Source organism: Mirounga angustirostris, unplaced genomic scaffold, assembly GCF_029215605.1.
Source record: "Mirounga angustirostris isolate CCGP_5_RB_7025 unplaced genomic scaffold, mMirAng1.0.hap1 SCAF_7, whole genome shotgun sequence".
NCBI classification, from domain to species: domain Eukaryota; kingdom Metazoa; phylum Chordata; class Mammalia; order Carnivora; family Phocidae; genus Mirounga; species Mirounga angustirostris.
This window is the reverse complement of record NW_026991715.1, coordinates 56,725,910-56,743,628: the sequence shown is the minus strand read 5'-3', so window position 1 is coordinate 56,743,628 and position 17,719 is coordinate 56,725,910. Positions and strand designations below refer to the sequence as shown.

At 40.2% G+C, this 17,719-nt stretch overlaps 1 protein-coding gene across 7 annotated transcripts in view; it reads left to right on the top strand.

Moving 5' to 3' along the window:
• GFM2 (GTP dependent ribosome recycling factor mitochondrial 2) overlaps positions 1-17,719 on the top strand; it is a 60,109-nt gene that overhangs the window by 40,787 nt on the left and 1,603 nt on the right. For all 7 annotated transcript variants that reach the window (XM_045896528.3, XM_045896501.3, XM_045896519.3 and 4 more), the window contains 7 exons: positions 258-447; positions 3,995-4,071; positions 6,490-6,628; positions 10,980-11,159; positions 12,910-13,025; positions 16,946-17,128; positions 17,547-17,715. In XM_045896528.3, the coding sequence (XP_045752484.1) occupies positions 258-447; positions 3,995-4,071; positions 6,490-6,628; positions 10,980-11,159; positions 12,910-13,025; positions 16,946-17,128; positions 17,547-17,684 (1,023 nt within the window). In that variant the 3' untranslated portion in view covers positions 17,685-17,715. The remainder of the gene's footprint in view (positions 1-257; positions 448-3,994; positions 4,072-6,489; positions 6,629-10,979; positions 11,160-12,909; positions 13,026-16,945; positions 17,129-17,546; positions 17,716-17,719) is intronic.

The following is a 17,719-nucleotide window of genomic DNA, read 5'->3' as shown; positions in this document are numbered from 1 at the left end:
ATGACCTGAGCTGAAGGCAGTCGCTTAACCAACTGAGCCACCCAGGCGCCTGTGTTTTTAGGATTTTATAGCAGTGTTTTGGATAGAATTGTTACAGAAGTTAAATTAGCTTTCCCTCTGCAAAGTTATAATGAGCTTTATGAATTTGTCTCTGTTGGAAGTGTCACATAAAAATTTTTCTATTTGGTGAATCCTGGTGGTGAGCTGAGTGCTCGCCAGGAGGCTGTTTTCTTCTAAAGCATCTTGTTTGCTTACAGACTGCCACTGGGGACACCATTGTGTCATCCAAGTCCAGTGCATTAGCTGCAGCTCGTCGAGCCGAAAGGGAAGGAGAAAAGAAGCCTAGACAAAACAGTGAAGCAGAGAGACTTCTATTGGCTGGGGTGGAAATTCCAGAACCTGTTTTCTTCTGTACCATAGAGCCCCCTTCAGTGGCGAGGCAGCCAGGTACAAATAGTTTTAGTGTATTAAATAATTAGTGCTCTGATAATTTAGATAGAAACAGTTATGTTATACTCTCAAAAGATTTCTTTCATGATGTGAGTTCAATTTTATCAGAATTTATGGATAAGTATTACTTGTGATTAGTCTCGTTTTTTTATTTAAGATGTTTTGATTTTTACAAACTCCTTTTATTTATTCTTTTCTTAGATCTTGGCCATTTTTTGCATATCATATTCTTCCTTACTCTTGTTCTTGTGGTGCTTTCTGTGGCATTCTAAGTAACTGGCATCAGGACTGCCCTTCCAGTTACAGTAATACGTTAGATAGTTACTGATTCATAACTGATCATTTTGTCATCACCATTGATAAAATGCTCCTTTTCCTTGTTTTCTGGCTCAGCCTTTAGAACTCAGTGAAGATATTTATATACTATAGTTAATGTTGTTTGACCTTTTTGTGTTGTGTACTTCGTTCTTTAGCCTGTTTACTCAGAAATCTTCAGTGGCTTCTCATTACTTACAGCACAAATCCAAATTCCTTAATATGCTATATAAATATCATGATTTCAGCTGTTATTATTTCCAATTAGTTTTTGTTACATATTACAGAAACCCCCTCAAATAACAGTTGCTTTAATGACGAAAAGTGTATTTCTCTCCCTTGTAAAATATGCCTTGAGTTGGTAGCCCAGGGGATAGAGGTTGGGTCTGCAATGTCATCAGGCACCCAGCCTCCAAATTTTTCTGCCCTGACTCTCTGAGTGCATAGTTCCTATCCTTAGTTATAGCATGATGGCTGCTAGGGCCTTTGGCATCACAGTAGAGTTCCTGACGGAATGGAGTAAGGAGGAGGAAGATGTGTTTCTTTCCCTTTTAAGATTTCTTCTGTGTCATTGGCTATCACTTAGACATATGGCCGCTCAGTTGCAAGGGAGTCTGATAAATGCAGTCTTTTAAAAAGCTAGACAGCAGCAGAATAGAGTGGAAGACCACTAGCAGTCTCTGATACCAGTCTTCTTGCCTGGCCTCATTTCTTAAAACTTCCTCCTTCATTCTGAACCTTCTTCTTTCACCAAACAAAAACGAAACAGGATACTCACACCTTATACTTAGTTCCAATTTCCTGAAGATACCATGCTCTTTTTGCATTGCTGTTTCTTTTAATTTGGTCTGTCTTGTGTTATGATGGCATGCCCTGACTGTGTCCACCTGGAAAACGTTTACTCTTTCTTTAGAAAATCTCATCTCAAGCATCATTTCTTTTTGAGGCTCTCACTGAATTCCTATATTAAATTGTTGAAGGACAAACCTAGTTCTACAGGTGGCATTAGAAGCCATTTTTTCCCCTTGAAAACAAGTTGGACAGATGATTGAAAAATGAAAGCAACCATTTACTGCCTCCCCATGTTGTCTCGAGTACCAAGGGGGAAAGAAAGAAGAAGATCCCTAGCCAAGTTAGGGGTTCTAGTTCCGCACCAGTCTAGCTGGAGTTCACACAAAAGAAAGGTCTGAGTACTGGCCTAAGATAGCCCCCAAATACTGACGGAAGCTAGGTCTGTGCTTGTCCAGTTGGTAAAGGAATAGCAATTAAGTTAAAATGAGTGCCGCAGCAGTGTTCTTGTCAGCTTAAAATGCCCTGAGGCCAACTAAACATAGTCTTGACTCCAGTGGAGGAGGATCCGGCTGTCCAGTTACATCGCAGTTGACCCATGCTAGTTCTGTCAGGTGTAGTCAGGCACTTTAGAGCAGGGGCAGCCCAAACAAAATAATCTGAGTTTTTAAAAATATATTTGAAAGTCATTTCAAATATAGTGTAGTACATGAATTCAAATTGTGGGCCTGCAGATAAGTGGCACCAGCCAATTTTAAATCTAACGCCTCCGCTTTTAACTGCTTGAGGGAAAAAGTTTGTGGTGTCCAAAGTAAGCTTCATTAATGGGCATTAGCTTAGAGGTCCTAAGCCCCACAGGGCAGGGGACTTCCTAGAGTCTCTCTTGGATTTCTTTCATGTAGATCTACATATTCTTTTTTCTGGCCCTCCATTGTATTTACCCCGTAGTCCTTTTTTAGCACTTGACACCCTGTTTTCATCCCAATAAACTCCTGAAGGATAGATTTATAAATATTCTTTATAAATACTTTGAATGAATTTATTTACAGTAAAGTTACTATGTTTTTATTCCAAAAGCTCCAGTGTCATAAGCATTATTTCTTTCTTTGAAAATCTGAAAATAAGATATTATCTAAAATAATGCCCCTTAACCTCAATGTGTATAATACATCTCTTGGAATTCTTGTTAAGTGCAGACTCTGATTCAGTCTGGAATGTGAGATTTTGTATTTCTAATAGGCTCCAGGTGTTGCCAGTGTTGCTGGTCCTTGAACCTGACTTCGGGATGTCAGGAGTCTAGAAGAGCATTGTGCAATAGAAATACAACATCCACTGTAATCTAAAATTAGAGCCACATTAAGAAAAAGTAAACTGGCAAAATTAATTTTGATGATACATTTTACTTACCCCAGTATATCAAAAATAGTACCATTTCAACATATAATCAGTATAAAAATTAATGAGGCATTTTACTTTTTTTCATATTAAGTGTTTGAAACCTAGTATTTTATACTTAGAGCACATGTCAGTTTAGACTAGTAATATCCTAATGAGATGGCTAGTGACTACTACTTGGACAGTGTATGTCTAGAAGTTTATATCCCTAAGACCACCTTAAATGTGTGGCTGATAAGGTTGATTCATTAATCCATTGCTCAGCTCTTTTCTTGAGCCACACTTTGTGAAACTTCTAACATCTTTTGTAGTGAAGGAGAATATACTTAATAGTTAATTGATTATGTTAGTATCACTTAAGATGCCATATTTGACGTAAATAACATATTCTTCCTCTTTGGGTGTGAGAATTCATCATAGAGTGATCATATTAGCATCTCTTTATTCACGATGTAATTTAGTTTCCTTTTGCCAATTTCTCATTATTGCTTCTGTTTCTGAAGGCATTTTGCTTTTTTGTCAGCTCCTAGATTGATCTTTGCAAAACATAATCAGATGGTTACTGTCCCACTTAACACCCTTCAGTGGCTTCCCATTGGAGATTTAAACTCTTCACCCTGGCTTACAAAACCTTACATGATGTGATTCCTGCCACACCTTCCCCTCATCGGATGCTACTCTTCTTTTTACCCACTAATAATCCAGCTACCCTGGCCATCTTGTTATTTTTCCATTAGCAAAACCATTCCTTGCACAGCCATATCCTGTGTCTGGTATTCTTTTCTTCAGGATTTTGCATACATGGCCATTCTTTTCTGTGTCTTCATCTAAATTATCTTGGAGAGGCCTTCCCAGATCATTCAGTCTCAGATAACCTATCACTATCGTAACCGTCTTCTTTTATTCTCTAAAAAGCATTTATAGCCATTTGAAATGTTCTTTTTCAAAATTTGTTTGCTTGTTCATTTTTTTTCCCCACTTGAACACATGTTACATTATCTAAAAAATGAAATGTGAAGGTTAACAGTTACTGTTTATCCCTTAGATTTGGATTATGCACTGAAATGCCTTCAGCGTGAAGATCCCAGTTTGAAAGTGAAGCTGGATCCTGATTCTGGACAGGTACGCATTTTATTACTTAACCCCAGAAATCTTTCAATAGTGTGTGTGTGTGTGTGTGTGTGTGTTTAAATGCATATATCTAAAACATGATTGGTTCATGCCCCTGAAAGAAAAAACTTTCTCTTTTGGTTCTCTCATAGTAGAAATTTTTTTTTTTTAAGATTTTATTTATTTATTCATAAGAGACAGAGAGGCAGAGGGAGAAGCAGGTTCCCCACTGAGCAGGGAGCCCGATGCAGGACTCGATCCCAGGACCCCGGGATCATGACCTGAGCCGAAGGCAGACGCTTAACCATCTGAGCCACCCAGGCGCCCTCATAGTAGAAATTTCTGATTATTATGTTGACTGTCAAGCTATTAGTTTCTCAATATAATTAATTATACCTCACTTACCTAAACCATTCTTTATCATTTCAGCTTTCCAGAAGACAGCCTTTGTGAAATTTTGAAATAAGGTTCAACCCTAAGACAAAGTCTTGACCCTTTAATGCTAAGGTTTATAGATTCAGCATACTAAAGGGAGGATGCAAAGGTGCTCTTAATGTCACTAACTCACCTAAGGTGGGGGAGAAGTGACTGCTTACATCCTAACACAGTTGGGAGGAAGTAGAGCTAAAGTAGGTGGTAAGAAGTTTGTATATATTACATTACAGTAGAAGAACACATGTTCCATTCTGCGTCGTCTTTTTAGGAAGGCAGGTAAAGTTTATTTAAGATTTTAGAAAAAGTTCCTTTAAAAGGTTATAAATTAGCCTTTAAGGATAAACTAATTTAGTTAATCTTTAAAACAGGGAGTATTTCCCAAATGCCAGCTAATTGAGGTGGCAATTTAATTAATGCTGAAAGATACAACAAGCAGTTAAACTTTTTATTTTAAAACCTTCATTTAAAAAACGCCAATACATTTTTTTTAAAATAAATAATACACAAGGGTACAAAGTACAAAAAAATTTTTTTTTTTTTTTTTTAAAGATTTTATTTCTTTAGGGGCACCTGGGTGGCTCAGTCAGTTAAGCGTCTGCCTTCGGCTCAGGTCATGGTCCCAAGGTCCTGGGATCGAGCCCCGCATCAGGCTCCCGGCTTGGCGGGAAGCCTGCTTCTCCTTTTCCCACTCCTCCGGCTTGTGTTCCTGCTCTCACTGTCTCTCTCTCTCTCAAATAAATACATAAAATCTTAAAAAAAAAAAAATCGATTTTATTTATTTGAGAGAGAGCGAGAGAGCATGAGCAGGGGCGGGGAGAGGGAGAAGCGGGCTCCCTGCTGAGCAGGGAGCCTGATGTGGGGATCAAACCCTGGACCCCGGGATCATGACCTGAGCTGAAGGCAGACGCTTAACCGACTGAGCCACCCAGGTGCCCCACAAAGTATAAAATTAAAGTTTCCCTTTTTCTCCATTCTATTTTACACAGGTAACCACTGAAAATGTGAATAACGTTTCACACTACCAAATGTCTTCTGCTGTGCTATGTTATAAATAAAGCACAGTATATTTTTTCCATATATAGATATATAGACATAGATATAGATTATAACAAGTCATTCAATTCGTATTGTTCTACAACTTGTTTTTCCCAAGTAATCTGCTTCTTTAACTTTATATTAAAAGTACAGCAGTTGTAGCTAGGTGCTACCTGCCTGTTTAAACTGTCTTGTAATAAGGACAAAATAGCCTAGAAATTCACTTTTTAAATTAAAAAAAAATTTTTTTTTTAACTGAGCTTTATGCCCAACATAGGCCTTGAACTCACAACCCTGAGATCAAGAGTTACATGCTCGGGCGCCTGGGTGGCTCAGTTGGTTAAGTGACTGCCTTCGGCTCAGGTCATGATCCTGGAGTCCCTGGATCGAGTCCTGCATCGGGCTCCCTGCTCAGCAGGGAGCCTGCTTCTGCCTCTGACCCTCCCCCCTCTCATGTGCTCTCTCTCTCTCAAATAAATAAATAAAATAAATAAAAATCTTTAAAAAAAAAAAGAGTTACATGCTCTACTAACTAAGCCAGCCAGGCGCCCCAGCAATTCACTATTATTTTTTTTATTTTTTATTATTTTTTAAGATTTTTTATTTATTCATTTGAGAGAGAGAGAGAAACAGCACACAAGTAGGGGGGAGAGGCAGAGGGAGAGGGAGAAGCAGACATCCTGCTGAACTGGAAGCCTGACGTGGGGCTCGATCTCAGGACCCTGAGATCATGACCTGAGCCGAAGGTAGACGCTTAACCATCTAAGCCACCCAGGGGCCCCAGCAATTCACTTTTCATTGACTTACCCACTCAGAAAAGTTAAAAAACTGTTTTGAAGAGGTGCAAAAAAAAAATTGCAAAGAAACTCGGTTTGTAATGAATGAAAAATAATATTGATATCATACCTTTATATAGTATTTTGTGAGATGTTGGTTTTATTTTCTTCCTCTTTTAACCAGACTGTCCTCTGTGGTATGGGGGAGCTACATATCGAGATTATTCATGACCGAATCAAGAGGGAATATGGACTGGAAACCTATCTAGGGCCTCTCCAGGTGGCATACCGAGAGACCATCCTAAATGCAGTTCATGCCACAGGTAAAAAATAAAACATTTAGAATTTGCTATTTTTGTTTCTCTCTCTTCAGGACCTGTTTTCTGAAAGCAGGGTTCACAGTCACTAGTATCTTCCATCAGTGGGCATAGGGTTTTTTGTTTTTAAGATTTTATTTATTTATTTGACAGGGAGGGCAAGCACAAACAGGGAGGGAGCAGCAGAGGGAGAGAGAGAAGCAGGCTCCCCTCTGAGCAGGGAGCCCAACTAGGGGGAAATGGGCAGACCTCGGGCTTGATCCCAGGACCCTAGGATCATGACCTGAGCCAAAGGCAGATGCTTAACTGACTGAGCCACTGAGGCACCCCGGGCATAGGTTTTATGTGTGTGTTTTATTATTTTTGGGGGGATTTTGTTCTGTTTTGTTTTATCCCAGTTGTCTTCTTTACCATTCATTACATCAATCAAACGATGAGCCCTTACCAAACAATTACGCTTTTCAGTGGTGGTCATGGGCTAGACTAAGCCCTTGGTGTAGGTGGCTCATACTAATCCTCACTACCAGAATGAGTATAAGAATTTGAAGTTCATGTGTTATTTTTACTCTACAAAGTGAGTGCAAAATAATTTCATCTATTTAATATATATGGTAATGTTATGCTGATGATGTTCTTGAGAAAGTACAGTTTATATATTTCTGTCCCAAAATTTAAGAATTCATGTTTTTTCTATATATGATAGTTTCAGTTTGGTTTTCTTAAGCATAGGAACATGACAATCACTGCTTTTCCCCAAGGAATAAACATGGAGAGATTTCTGAAAAAATAATAGAGAAAAGATGTTAAGGATAATTAAATGTATCTCAGTGATTTATAAGAAAGGCCAGGTGGTTACTTTTCAGTAAAACTTGAAAAATTAAACAAGCAGAATGTAGGAGCAAGTGATATGAAGATTTCTTTCTCTTTTTTTTTTTTAAGATTTTATTTATTTATTTGACAGAGACATAGTGAGAGCAGGAACACAAGCCAGAGGAGTGGGAGAGGGAAAAGCAGGCTTCCTGCTGAGCAGCCAAGGATCCTGGAAAAAACAAACATGGGGCCTCTAGATAAATGTATCTTTAATCCATTCCTCAAAGAAAAATCCCATAGATAAAGGAGAATTAAATCACAATTCAAAAAATACTTTAAAGTTACAAAATCATGAGAAAAGGCACAATGAGCAAAAAGGTAGTAGAAACGGCATCAGTCAGAACAGCAGAGGCTTCTGATATTGGAATTATTGGATGCAGGATATAAAAGTATATTTTTGAAAAAATAAAAGGAGATAGAAAGTATTAGTAAGGAACAAGAGACCATCAAGAATAAGCAGGCAATAGAACATTATGGTATTTTAGTTGAAAAGAAATGCTCAATGTTGATGGGGGAATGTCATAAGGCCACAGGAACCAACTTGAAGAGGCTCTACTGGCCATATCTGAATGAATTAGAATAGCTTTTTTTTTTTTTTTTTTTTAGATTTTATTTATTTTGACAGACAGACACAGCGAGAGAGAGAACACAAGCAGGGGAAGTGGGAGAGGGAGAAGCAGACTCCCCGCGGAGCAGGGAGCCCGATGCGGGGCTCGATCCCAGGACCCTGGGATCATGACCTGAGCCGAAGGCAGACGCTTAATGACTGAGCCACCCAGGTGCCCCTAGAATAGCATTTAAGTCTAGTATATAGGCCATTGAGACAAAGTAGGGATTCATGAGTCCCTACTGATAATAGATAAACAGATGAGGAAGAAGAGGGGGTTCTTCCTTAGAGTGGAATGCCAACTGCTGACTGTTAGATGCTGAGGAGGAGGGTTGGAGTAGAAAAATAGTCATTTTGCAACTATTCTGATTGTTAAATATTGGGTATCTTGAGGAGCAGCATATTTGCATAGTCTTTAAAGGGTCTCCGCACAGATCGCTTATTAGTTTCAAGGTAAAAACTAGTAAGTAGACGCTGTAGCAATATGATGATGCATCACTAATGAGGGGCAGGTTGACATTGTGTACATCCAAAAAATTTTAAAAAGTTAGACATTAAAAAGACCAAGTTAAATGGACAACCATAGTATTCATAGATAAGGAGACTAAATATTGTGAAGCTACCGAGTTAACCCAAAGAAGTGTATCAGACATGAATACATATTATAAAGAAGCCACAGTGGTTATGATACTAATTAAGCTAGAAACAGACAAACATATAAAGAGATTTCTAATATCAGTAATGATTATCATGCAAGTTAAAGTATGAGATACTATTTTATACCAATAGAATTGGCAGGAATTAAATCAGACGTACCAAGTGTTGGTGAGATGTTGAGCAATGGAAACTCCTAAAAACTTCTGGTGGGAGTGTAAGTTATATAACCACTATGAAAACAATTTGGTACCTTCCTTGTGAAGTTGACTGTGTGCAGACTTTATTACTCAGCTATTCTTCTCCTGGGTGTATACCCTAGGGAAACTCTTACACATGTGCACTGAGAGATAAAAGAATTTTCATAATAGCCTTGTAATAAAAAACCCGTAAGTAGAAAAAAACAGGCCAAATATTTATGGACAGGAAAAGTGTAAGCTGTCCTGTATTCATACCATAGAATATTATACAGCTATGAAAAAGAATGAGCTACATAGATATGCATCACCCCAGAGGACCCACAAATGTGAAGCAGGGGACACCTGGGTGGCTCAGTCAGTTGAGCATCTGCCTTTGGCTAAGGTCGTGATCCCAGGGTCCTGGGATCAAGCCCCACATCACTTCTCCTTCTCCCTTGGCCCTTCCCACCCTCTCATTATCTCTCTCTCTCTCCCTCTCTCAAAGAAATAAAATCTGGGGCGCCTGGGCGGCTTAGTCGTTAAGCGTCTGCCTTCGGCTCAGGTCATGATCCCAGGGTCCTGGGATCGAGCCCTGCATCGGGCTTCCTGCTGGGCAGGAAGCCTGCTTCTCCCTCTCCCACTTCCCATGCTTGTGTTCCCTCTCTCGCTGTCTCTCTCTGTCAAATAAATAAATAAAATCTTAGGAAAAATGTGAAGCAAAAGAAGCAAGTTGCAGGGTACATAGTAGAATAACAAATTCAAAACACAGCAGAGTGAACTGTATTGTGTAGGGATACATGCATATGTAATATGACTAAGGAAAATCATAGGAATGATTACATCATGATGGGGTTGCTTTGGAAGTCTTGTAGGTTACTGGTAATGGTCTTTTTTTTTTAAGATCTTATTTATTTATTTGACAGAGAGTGACACAGCGAGAGAGGGAACACAAGCAGGGGGAGTGGGAGAGGGAAAAGCAGGCTTCCCGCTGAGCAGGGAGCCAATGTGGGGCTCGATCCCAGCACCCTGGGACCATGACCTGAGCTGAAGGTAGACGCTTAATGACTGAGCCACCCAGGCGCCCCTGGTCTATTTCTGAGAAGTTTTAGGTTTCATAAATGCTCCCTTAAATAAAAAATATTTCATAATATAAAAATTAGCTTAAAAAGGGATCATAAAGAAGAATTGTAGGCTATAATTTTTAGTTTTAATTTGCGCTGTATGTTACTCTGTTACATGGTCTCTCACATAAATACAGCATAGTTTTGTTTTAGTAAAATATTGGAGATTGGTGACAGATGGAGGTTGTTAGCAAATGAGAGATACGGTTTCCTTTTTTTTTCTTTTTAATATTTTATTTATTTGATAGACACAGCGAGAGAGGGAACACAGGGGGAGTGGGAGAGGGAGAAGCAGGCTTCCCACTGAGCAGGGAGCCCGATTGCAGGACTCGATCCCAGGACCCTGGGATCATGACCTGAGCTGATGGCAGACGCTTATTGACTGAGCTACCCAGGCGCCTCTAGAGATACTGTTTTCAATCTTTAAAAAAAGTCACTAGTTTGAGAAAAATCATAAATGCATAAAACATTACTGGTAGAATATGGAATTTAGCAGTTTGTGGGTTGACAGAATTAAAAGAGCCTTTTAATTTTCATTAGATAACCTTTTGTACTCTAAATGTTTTACAGTTAAAGCTGTGCAATTAAAAGAATTTCAGTCACATAAGATATTTCAAAAAGTTTAAATGTGTCATCTGCATATCAAAACTTGTGGGATGATCTGACTCAACACATCTCAGCACTGAAGCAGTATTAATTAGTGATTCACACCTGGCTTCTAACATTGGTAAACACAGAAACAAATGCTTCCTTGGTAGAACTTTTTACTCTGTCGTGTTTATATTGCATTTAGTACCACTGTAATATTTTCTCCTACTTTATCTTCTATGAGACTTTGAACTCGTTGACTGTAATTTTGCAAGTTGCAGCATCTTGGTAACTTTCTGGAACAAATCTCTGAAGTACTATAATCAATTTGTTTATAGATACCTTAGATAGAACTTTAGGAGACAAACGGCATCTTGTGACTGTAGAACTGGAAGTAAAACCAATTGAAACATCCTCTGTTACGCCAGTTATCAAGTATGCTGCAGGTGTTAGTGAAGACCTTCTGAAGGTCTCCCAAGAGGCCATTGAAAATGGAATTCACAGTGCATGCCTCCAAGGTAAGGTACTGAAATAAGAGTAAGCTTTAGTATCACAAGTCGACCACTGAAGTCACTCCTAATATCATAGATTATTTCTGTCCTTCTTTCCAGCTTCGGCAGTGTTTTCTTAGTATCTCTTCTGATTATGTGTATGTTACACCTTTTTCCATTGTCCCACAGTGCTTGGATATTCTGTTCTGGGTGGGAGTTTTGTTTTGTTTTTTTCCAGTCTTCAGTTTGCTTTTCACAGTTTTAGAGGTCTCTATGGATACAATTTCTTTTTTTTTTTTTTTTAAAGATTTTATTTATTTGTCAGAGAGAGCTCACAAGCAGGGAGAGCGGCAGACAGAGGGAGAAGCAGGCTCCCCTCTGAGCAAGGAGCCCAATGTGGGGCAATGGATACAATTTCTAACTCAGTACTTTCTTCAGCTGTGTCCAGTCTACTTATAAGCCCATCAAAGACATTCTTCATTTATTTTACTGTTTTTGATTTCAAGCATTTGTTTTTGGTTCTTTTTTGGGACTTCCCTCTCTCTCTGCTTTATTTTTTAATTTTAATTTTTTTTTTAGATTTTATTTATTTGACAGAGACACAGCGAGAGAGGGAACACTAGCAGGGGGAGTGGGAGAGGGAGAAACAGGCCTCCTGCCGAGCAGGGAGCCCGACGTTGGGCTCGATCCCAGGACCCTGGGACCATGAACTGAGCCTAAGGCAGACGCTTAACAACTGAGCCACCCAGGCGCCCCCCTCTCTCTGCTTTAATTGCCCATCTGTCTGTTCTTGCATGTGGTCTACTCTGAGTCCTTAGCATATCAGTCATGTGATGGGATCATTACAACATCCTTACCGTGTCTGGTTCTGATGCATGTTCTGTATTCATATTGTGCTTTTGCTTTTTAATATACCTTGTAATTTTTTCCTGATGGCCAGACACGATGTACTGGGTAAAAGGAATGGCTGTAAACATGCCTTTAGTAATGTGGAGGTCAGGTGTTGGGGAAGGGAAGCATTCTCTAATCCTAGGATTAAGACTCAGTCTTATAGTGAGCCCATGCCTCTAGACTAGGAACTGCACGTTTCTTTTTTCCTTTTTTTTTTTTCTGCTGGCCTCAGGTTGGACAGGATGGCTAGGGTGGACTGGAGTTTGGTACTTCAGTCAAGTTGGTTAGGTCCTGCTAATGCTGGACCTGCTGGTTAGGCTCTAGTTAACTAGTTTCCCCTGACAGCAGGCCTTTGTACGAACAGTGTGTTCTGGAGTATTTCAGAATGGTTTCTTTACTCTTCTGTCAGAAGCATAAGGGGATTTTTCTCTGATACTTATGGTAAGAACCTGCTTGAGCTCCTGGAGGTAAATCTCAAAAAATTTGGGGGGGTCCCCCTTATGATTTATGTATGACTGGGTCCCCTTGGCGTTCTTACCTCCCAGACTTGTCCACCCTGAGCCTCCAGCAGTTCATCAATTATAGTTGAGGATTTCCCACCCTGGCGGTGGTCCCTGGGCTAGTGAGCCTCTGTTCTAGAAAGCTGCGACTTCTGGTGTTCACCTGTCTCTCGAGTGTTTGGGGCAGTGAGTTTGTCCTTTGTCTTCTCCTCTCTTACGGAACCGAGAAGAGTTGCCGATTTTTCAGTCTGTTTCGCTTCTTACTTGCTGGGTCAGAGTGACAACTTCTAAGCTGCTTACGTGAACTGGAAACCAGAAGTCCTCTCCCTGTCTTTACTCCTCATTGCATGTTGCGTGCTAACACGGTTGTTTTTCTCCTTGCCTAGGACCATTGCTCGGAGCCCCAGTTCAAGATGTGGCCATTACCTTACAGTCGCTGATCATTCGTCCTGGTACCTCCACGACGATGATTTCTGCCTGTGTGTCGAGATGCTTACAACAGGTATAGGACCGTCCTGTGACCCTTCTTGCTCGAAGGTGGCTGTGCTGACAGCAGTGCACCGTTGCTGCTCGGGCAGCCATGCTTGGCAGGGCCTCACACTTGTCCTGTCGCCTTCTCGGCCTTAGAGTCAGGAAGGGTTCTTGCCTCGGGGCATCTTTGACTTCTTCATCCCACGGTTATATTGGAAGAGGACCTAGAAAATTACTGTTTAGCACTATGGCCAGGAAATAGCCTCTGGTTTTGGCAAAGAGGTAGGTTTCCTTCCCTGGCATTTCTGGTTTCCCCCTCCCAGACACATACCTATTAGAGGTCAGCGTGGTGGTTTGAGTAGGGGACATTTTGGGGGTCAGCCGGGCCCAAGATGGACTATAATAGAAAGAACATTGAAGATGCAATATTAGTTCCAATTCCGGAGTTCCTGTTTATCTGAATAAGATTACCTTAATCAAAGATCATTGAAATCAGACAAGTCTCGCGGAAGAAAAGGTTCAGGATAAGCACCTAACCTTACGAAAGTATCAAGCAATCTAGTCTTCTTGGCTTGCTTACCTCCCTGTATGTCCTTGAGTGTCTTGCCTCAGTAAGCTACCAGAGCTGAATTAACTCACGGGATCTTAGTGCTAAATGCTGACTCTGCATTCCTCTCAGTGTGGGAATACTGTAGTTTTGTAGGTGACTGATTTGCATTAAAGCACTTGCTTTTTTGATTGTGTTTGAGACTTGATTTTCTACAGCTCATTTGAATCCAAAATTATGAAGCTAATGTAAATACCCTAAGTCCCTGACTTATGAAGGTAGAACTTAGTTTGCTTAAGCACATAGTTAGAAATATTACCTGTAAGTCATGATTAAAATGTTGAGAATATTTCCAATTTTTTAAAATTGGTTTTAGTTAACAGTAACCTGAAAGATGTCATGTTTCTAAATTAACCCCAAGCCCCATTATATTGGTCAGTCCTTCAAAATCTTAATATGCCCTCTAAAAATCTGTGTTTCTGAATTGGATAGTCTATTAAGTTCATTAATTAACTTCATGGGGGCTTACATTTAATCTTTAGTTTTTATACATGAAGTACTCCTGATAGAACTACTGCAGGCCTTGTTAAGCTTCATCTAGTAGGGAAGCTTCTGCTTATTAGAAGTTAATGACGCTTCCTGTATTTATTGAGCCATCTTTGTTGAGCTTACAGTACACTGTGCACTGAGATGGACACAAATGGGATATGTATGTTTGTCTTGAACTAAAGGACCTTAAGGTTTGTAAGATGAGGGGCACCTGGGTGGCTCAGTCAGTTAAGCGTCTGCCTTCGGCTCAGGTCATGATCCCTGGGTCCTGGGATCGAGCCCCACATCAGGCTCCCTGCTCCGTGGGAAGCCTACTTCTCCCTCTCCCTGCCACTCCCCCTGCTTGTGTTCTCTCGCTGTCAAATAAATAAGTAAAATCTAAAAAAAAAAAAAAAAAAATTTATAAGAGGATTAATTTTATATCCAAATAGCCAAAATATTAGAGCAGACTGGGAGTCGTAAAAATGAAGTGAGGAATTAGAATTTTTAATTTTTTATTTAAAATCATTTGTTAACATATAGTGTATTATTAGTTTCAGGGGTTGAATTGAGTGATTCATCAGTTGCTTATAACACCCAGTGTTCATTACATCATGTGCCCTCCTTCATGCCCATTACCCAGTAACCCCATACCCCCACCCAACTCCCCTCCAGCAACCCTCAGTTTGTTTCCTACAGTTAAGAGTCTCTTACGGTTTGTCTCCCTGTTTTTATTTTTCCTTCCCTTCCCCTATGTTCATCTGTTTTATTTCTTAAATTCCACATATGAGTGACATCATATGGTATTTGACCTTCTCTGACGTATTTTGCTCAGCATAATACCCTCTAGTTTCATCCACATCGTTGCAGATGGGGAATTAGGATTCTTGGAAGGAATATATGAGCTGTGAATTTTGGGGGCATTCCAGAAAGGGAGAAATTGAGGAGTCCCTTCAGCTGTAGTATCAAGATGAATGCAGAGTAGTAGGGAAAAACTGTTGGAAAAGTAGAATGGAGTCAGGCCATAGAGAAATCTTTCAAAACTACACTGAGGAGTTTGAGGTTTGTTTTGAGAACAGTGGTGAAAATTTTCAGGTTTTTGAAGCAGGCAGTATAATCACTGGAATATAGGAGGAACTAGAGGTAGGGAGGAGATAGTCTGGGACAGAGAATGGACTGGGTCTGAACTAGGATATTGGCAATAGGAATGGAAATCTTATAGCTACTTCGGGAAAAGAAAGTCAAAGATGTTTGACCAGGTGAATTGAAGATTATGAAGCCATCGACAGAAATAGGAAAAGAGCAGAGAAAAATGTTTACAGAAGGAAATGATGAGGTCATCTGCTGCTGTGGGGTATTTGGACACTGTCCTAAAGCAGGCCAGTAGGGTACAGGGCTGGAGCACTCAGACTGTAGTCTGTGTGAAGTATGAAGGTTTTGAGGAAGCTACATTGATGTTTTTGAAACATCCAAGAGAAAGAATGTGAAAAGAGGACTGAGGACAGAAGCTGTGTATCTTAGTTACATATGTAGCATTCAATCCTTTCCTTGGTTTTAGCATTTTTCCTTTTCCCATTCCATTATTTTGTCCCAACAGACATTATGTGAAGCTCTGCGTAGGAACTGCAAAAAGAGAAGATATATAGTTGTTTGCTGTTGACGGTCATTATTTTTTAGTAGTATTTTCATTCAAGAAGGACTGTTAAGATACATTTTCTCTAGATGAGTCATTTCAGGTGGTTAGATTTTTTTTAAGATTTTATTTATTTGACAGAGAGAGAGCACAAGCAGGGGGAGAAACGGACTCCCCGCCGAGCAAGGAGCCCAATACGGGGCTTGATCCCAGGACCCTGGGATCATGACCTGAGCCACCCAGGCGCCCCACAGTTGGTTAGAGTTTAAAGCTATGAAGAACTGATTGTTTTACTATGTATGTATGCTATGTTTTGAAATTTCGATAATAATGAGAATATACTCCTGGTTTTAGTAATGTGGCCATTTTTCATGATTGTGCAGGGGAGGGGCAGGAGAAGAGGTGGGGGAGATGGTGACTGATCAGGGACAATAGGATTTAAGGCCCACAACCTTTAGTTAATACAGACAGTGAAAATGCCCCCTGTAAGGCCTTAGTAATAATGAGAAGTGAGTGGTGGTGGAGTGGGAACAGAATAATGAACGGTTAACAGTAAAGGTGAAGGCCCATTCCAGAGCCCTAGCTCTCTTAGTTTCCATTACTAGGTCTCTGTTAAATTAAGTCCAACCTCATAACCAGAAGCTTAGAATTTATAGGAAATGGTTTTGTTATTTTTGAACTCTGGCAGGCTCCAACAGTAGGATAGCTTTTAAAATCAAACCCACTGGTACTTACAGTGCTTGCTTATGCCCTCCAAAACCCATTAACCAATTTGTCTGGTGGTCGGAAAGACTGTGTCTGATGGGGACTCCAATTCGTTTGTTCCGTCCGGTACTCACTTGCCCTTTGCGCCACACTGGCTTTTTTCAGTTTGCCTGTTATTTACGTGCCGCTTGTTCTTGCCTTTTGTCAAGAATGTGTTTCTGCTACCTTATTGTAGTACATTTCTTGATTTGCCCTGACAGACTGTATCTATACTAGGCATCAGGAACAAAACACGTGGTGCCAACAAGAAAGAAATTCTTTGATTGGAAGGGGAAAATCATTTTATTTCCTTGTATCTCTGGCCACGTGTTCATAGGTGCTCTATATAACCAAGCTGTACTAAGCATCCCCTTGCCATGTACCTGATTTCTTAGACAGTTAAAGCAGGCTTATATGTCTTTTTGCTAGAGCTCTAGGCTTACAAGGACAGGCAAAATTTAAGTTTTTATGAATCTTTAACACTCTTTAACTTCTTTAGGCTCTGAAGAAAGCTGATAAGCAAGTTTTAGAGCCCCTGATGAATCTCGAGGTGACAGTGACAAGAGATTACCTCAGCCCTGTCCTGGCAGATCTGGCACAAAGGAGAGGAACCATTCAGGAAATCCAGACTCGTCAGGAAAACAAAATTGTTACTGGATTTATTCCCTTAGCAGAGATTATGGTAGGTAATTATTACCTATCTTTTTTTTTTTTAATACTGGGGTATTTATGCTGAAAAAAGTAGGCAATCAGGGCTTTAATGGGATGCATGGTAAGTCTGAACTCAGGTCACTGGATCATTTGCATTCTCCACAAAGGTTGAGATGTGCTGCGTACCAAACTGGCACCAGCCTCAGTGGCCGTTTTTCCCCCTTCCACGCACTTTCGGAAATGCCGAGTCCAGGGAGTGCCTCCGAAGCATACCCATACTATTCAGTTACCTGCCCTCCACAGTATCTTGGTATCACATAGTTCCTGACAAAATGGTTACGTAAGTCACATGAGTAACATCATCCCCTTGCCTGAAGATGGTGAAAAGAGCAGCAGGAAGAGATACGTGAGGCTTAAATTTAGTAACTAACGTAAATTATTTTGATTAGGGTTATTCAACTGTGCTTCGAACGCTTACCTCTGGCTCGGCTACTTTTGCCTTAGAACTCTCTAACTATCAAGCCATGAATCCTCAAGACCAAACTACACTGCTCAGCCGGCGAAGTGGCTTGACCCAGGTGCTTTAGGTCTTTGGAGACAACCTCATGAGCACTTTCAGTAA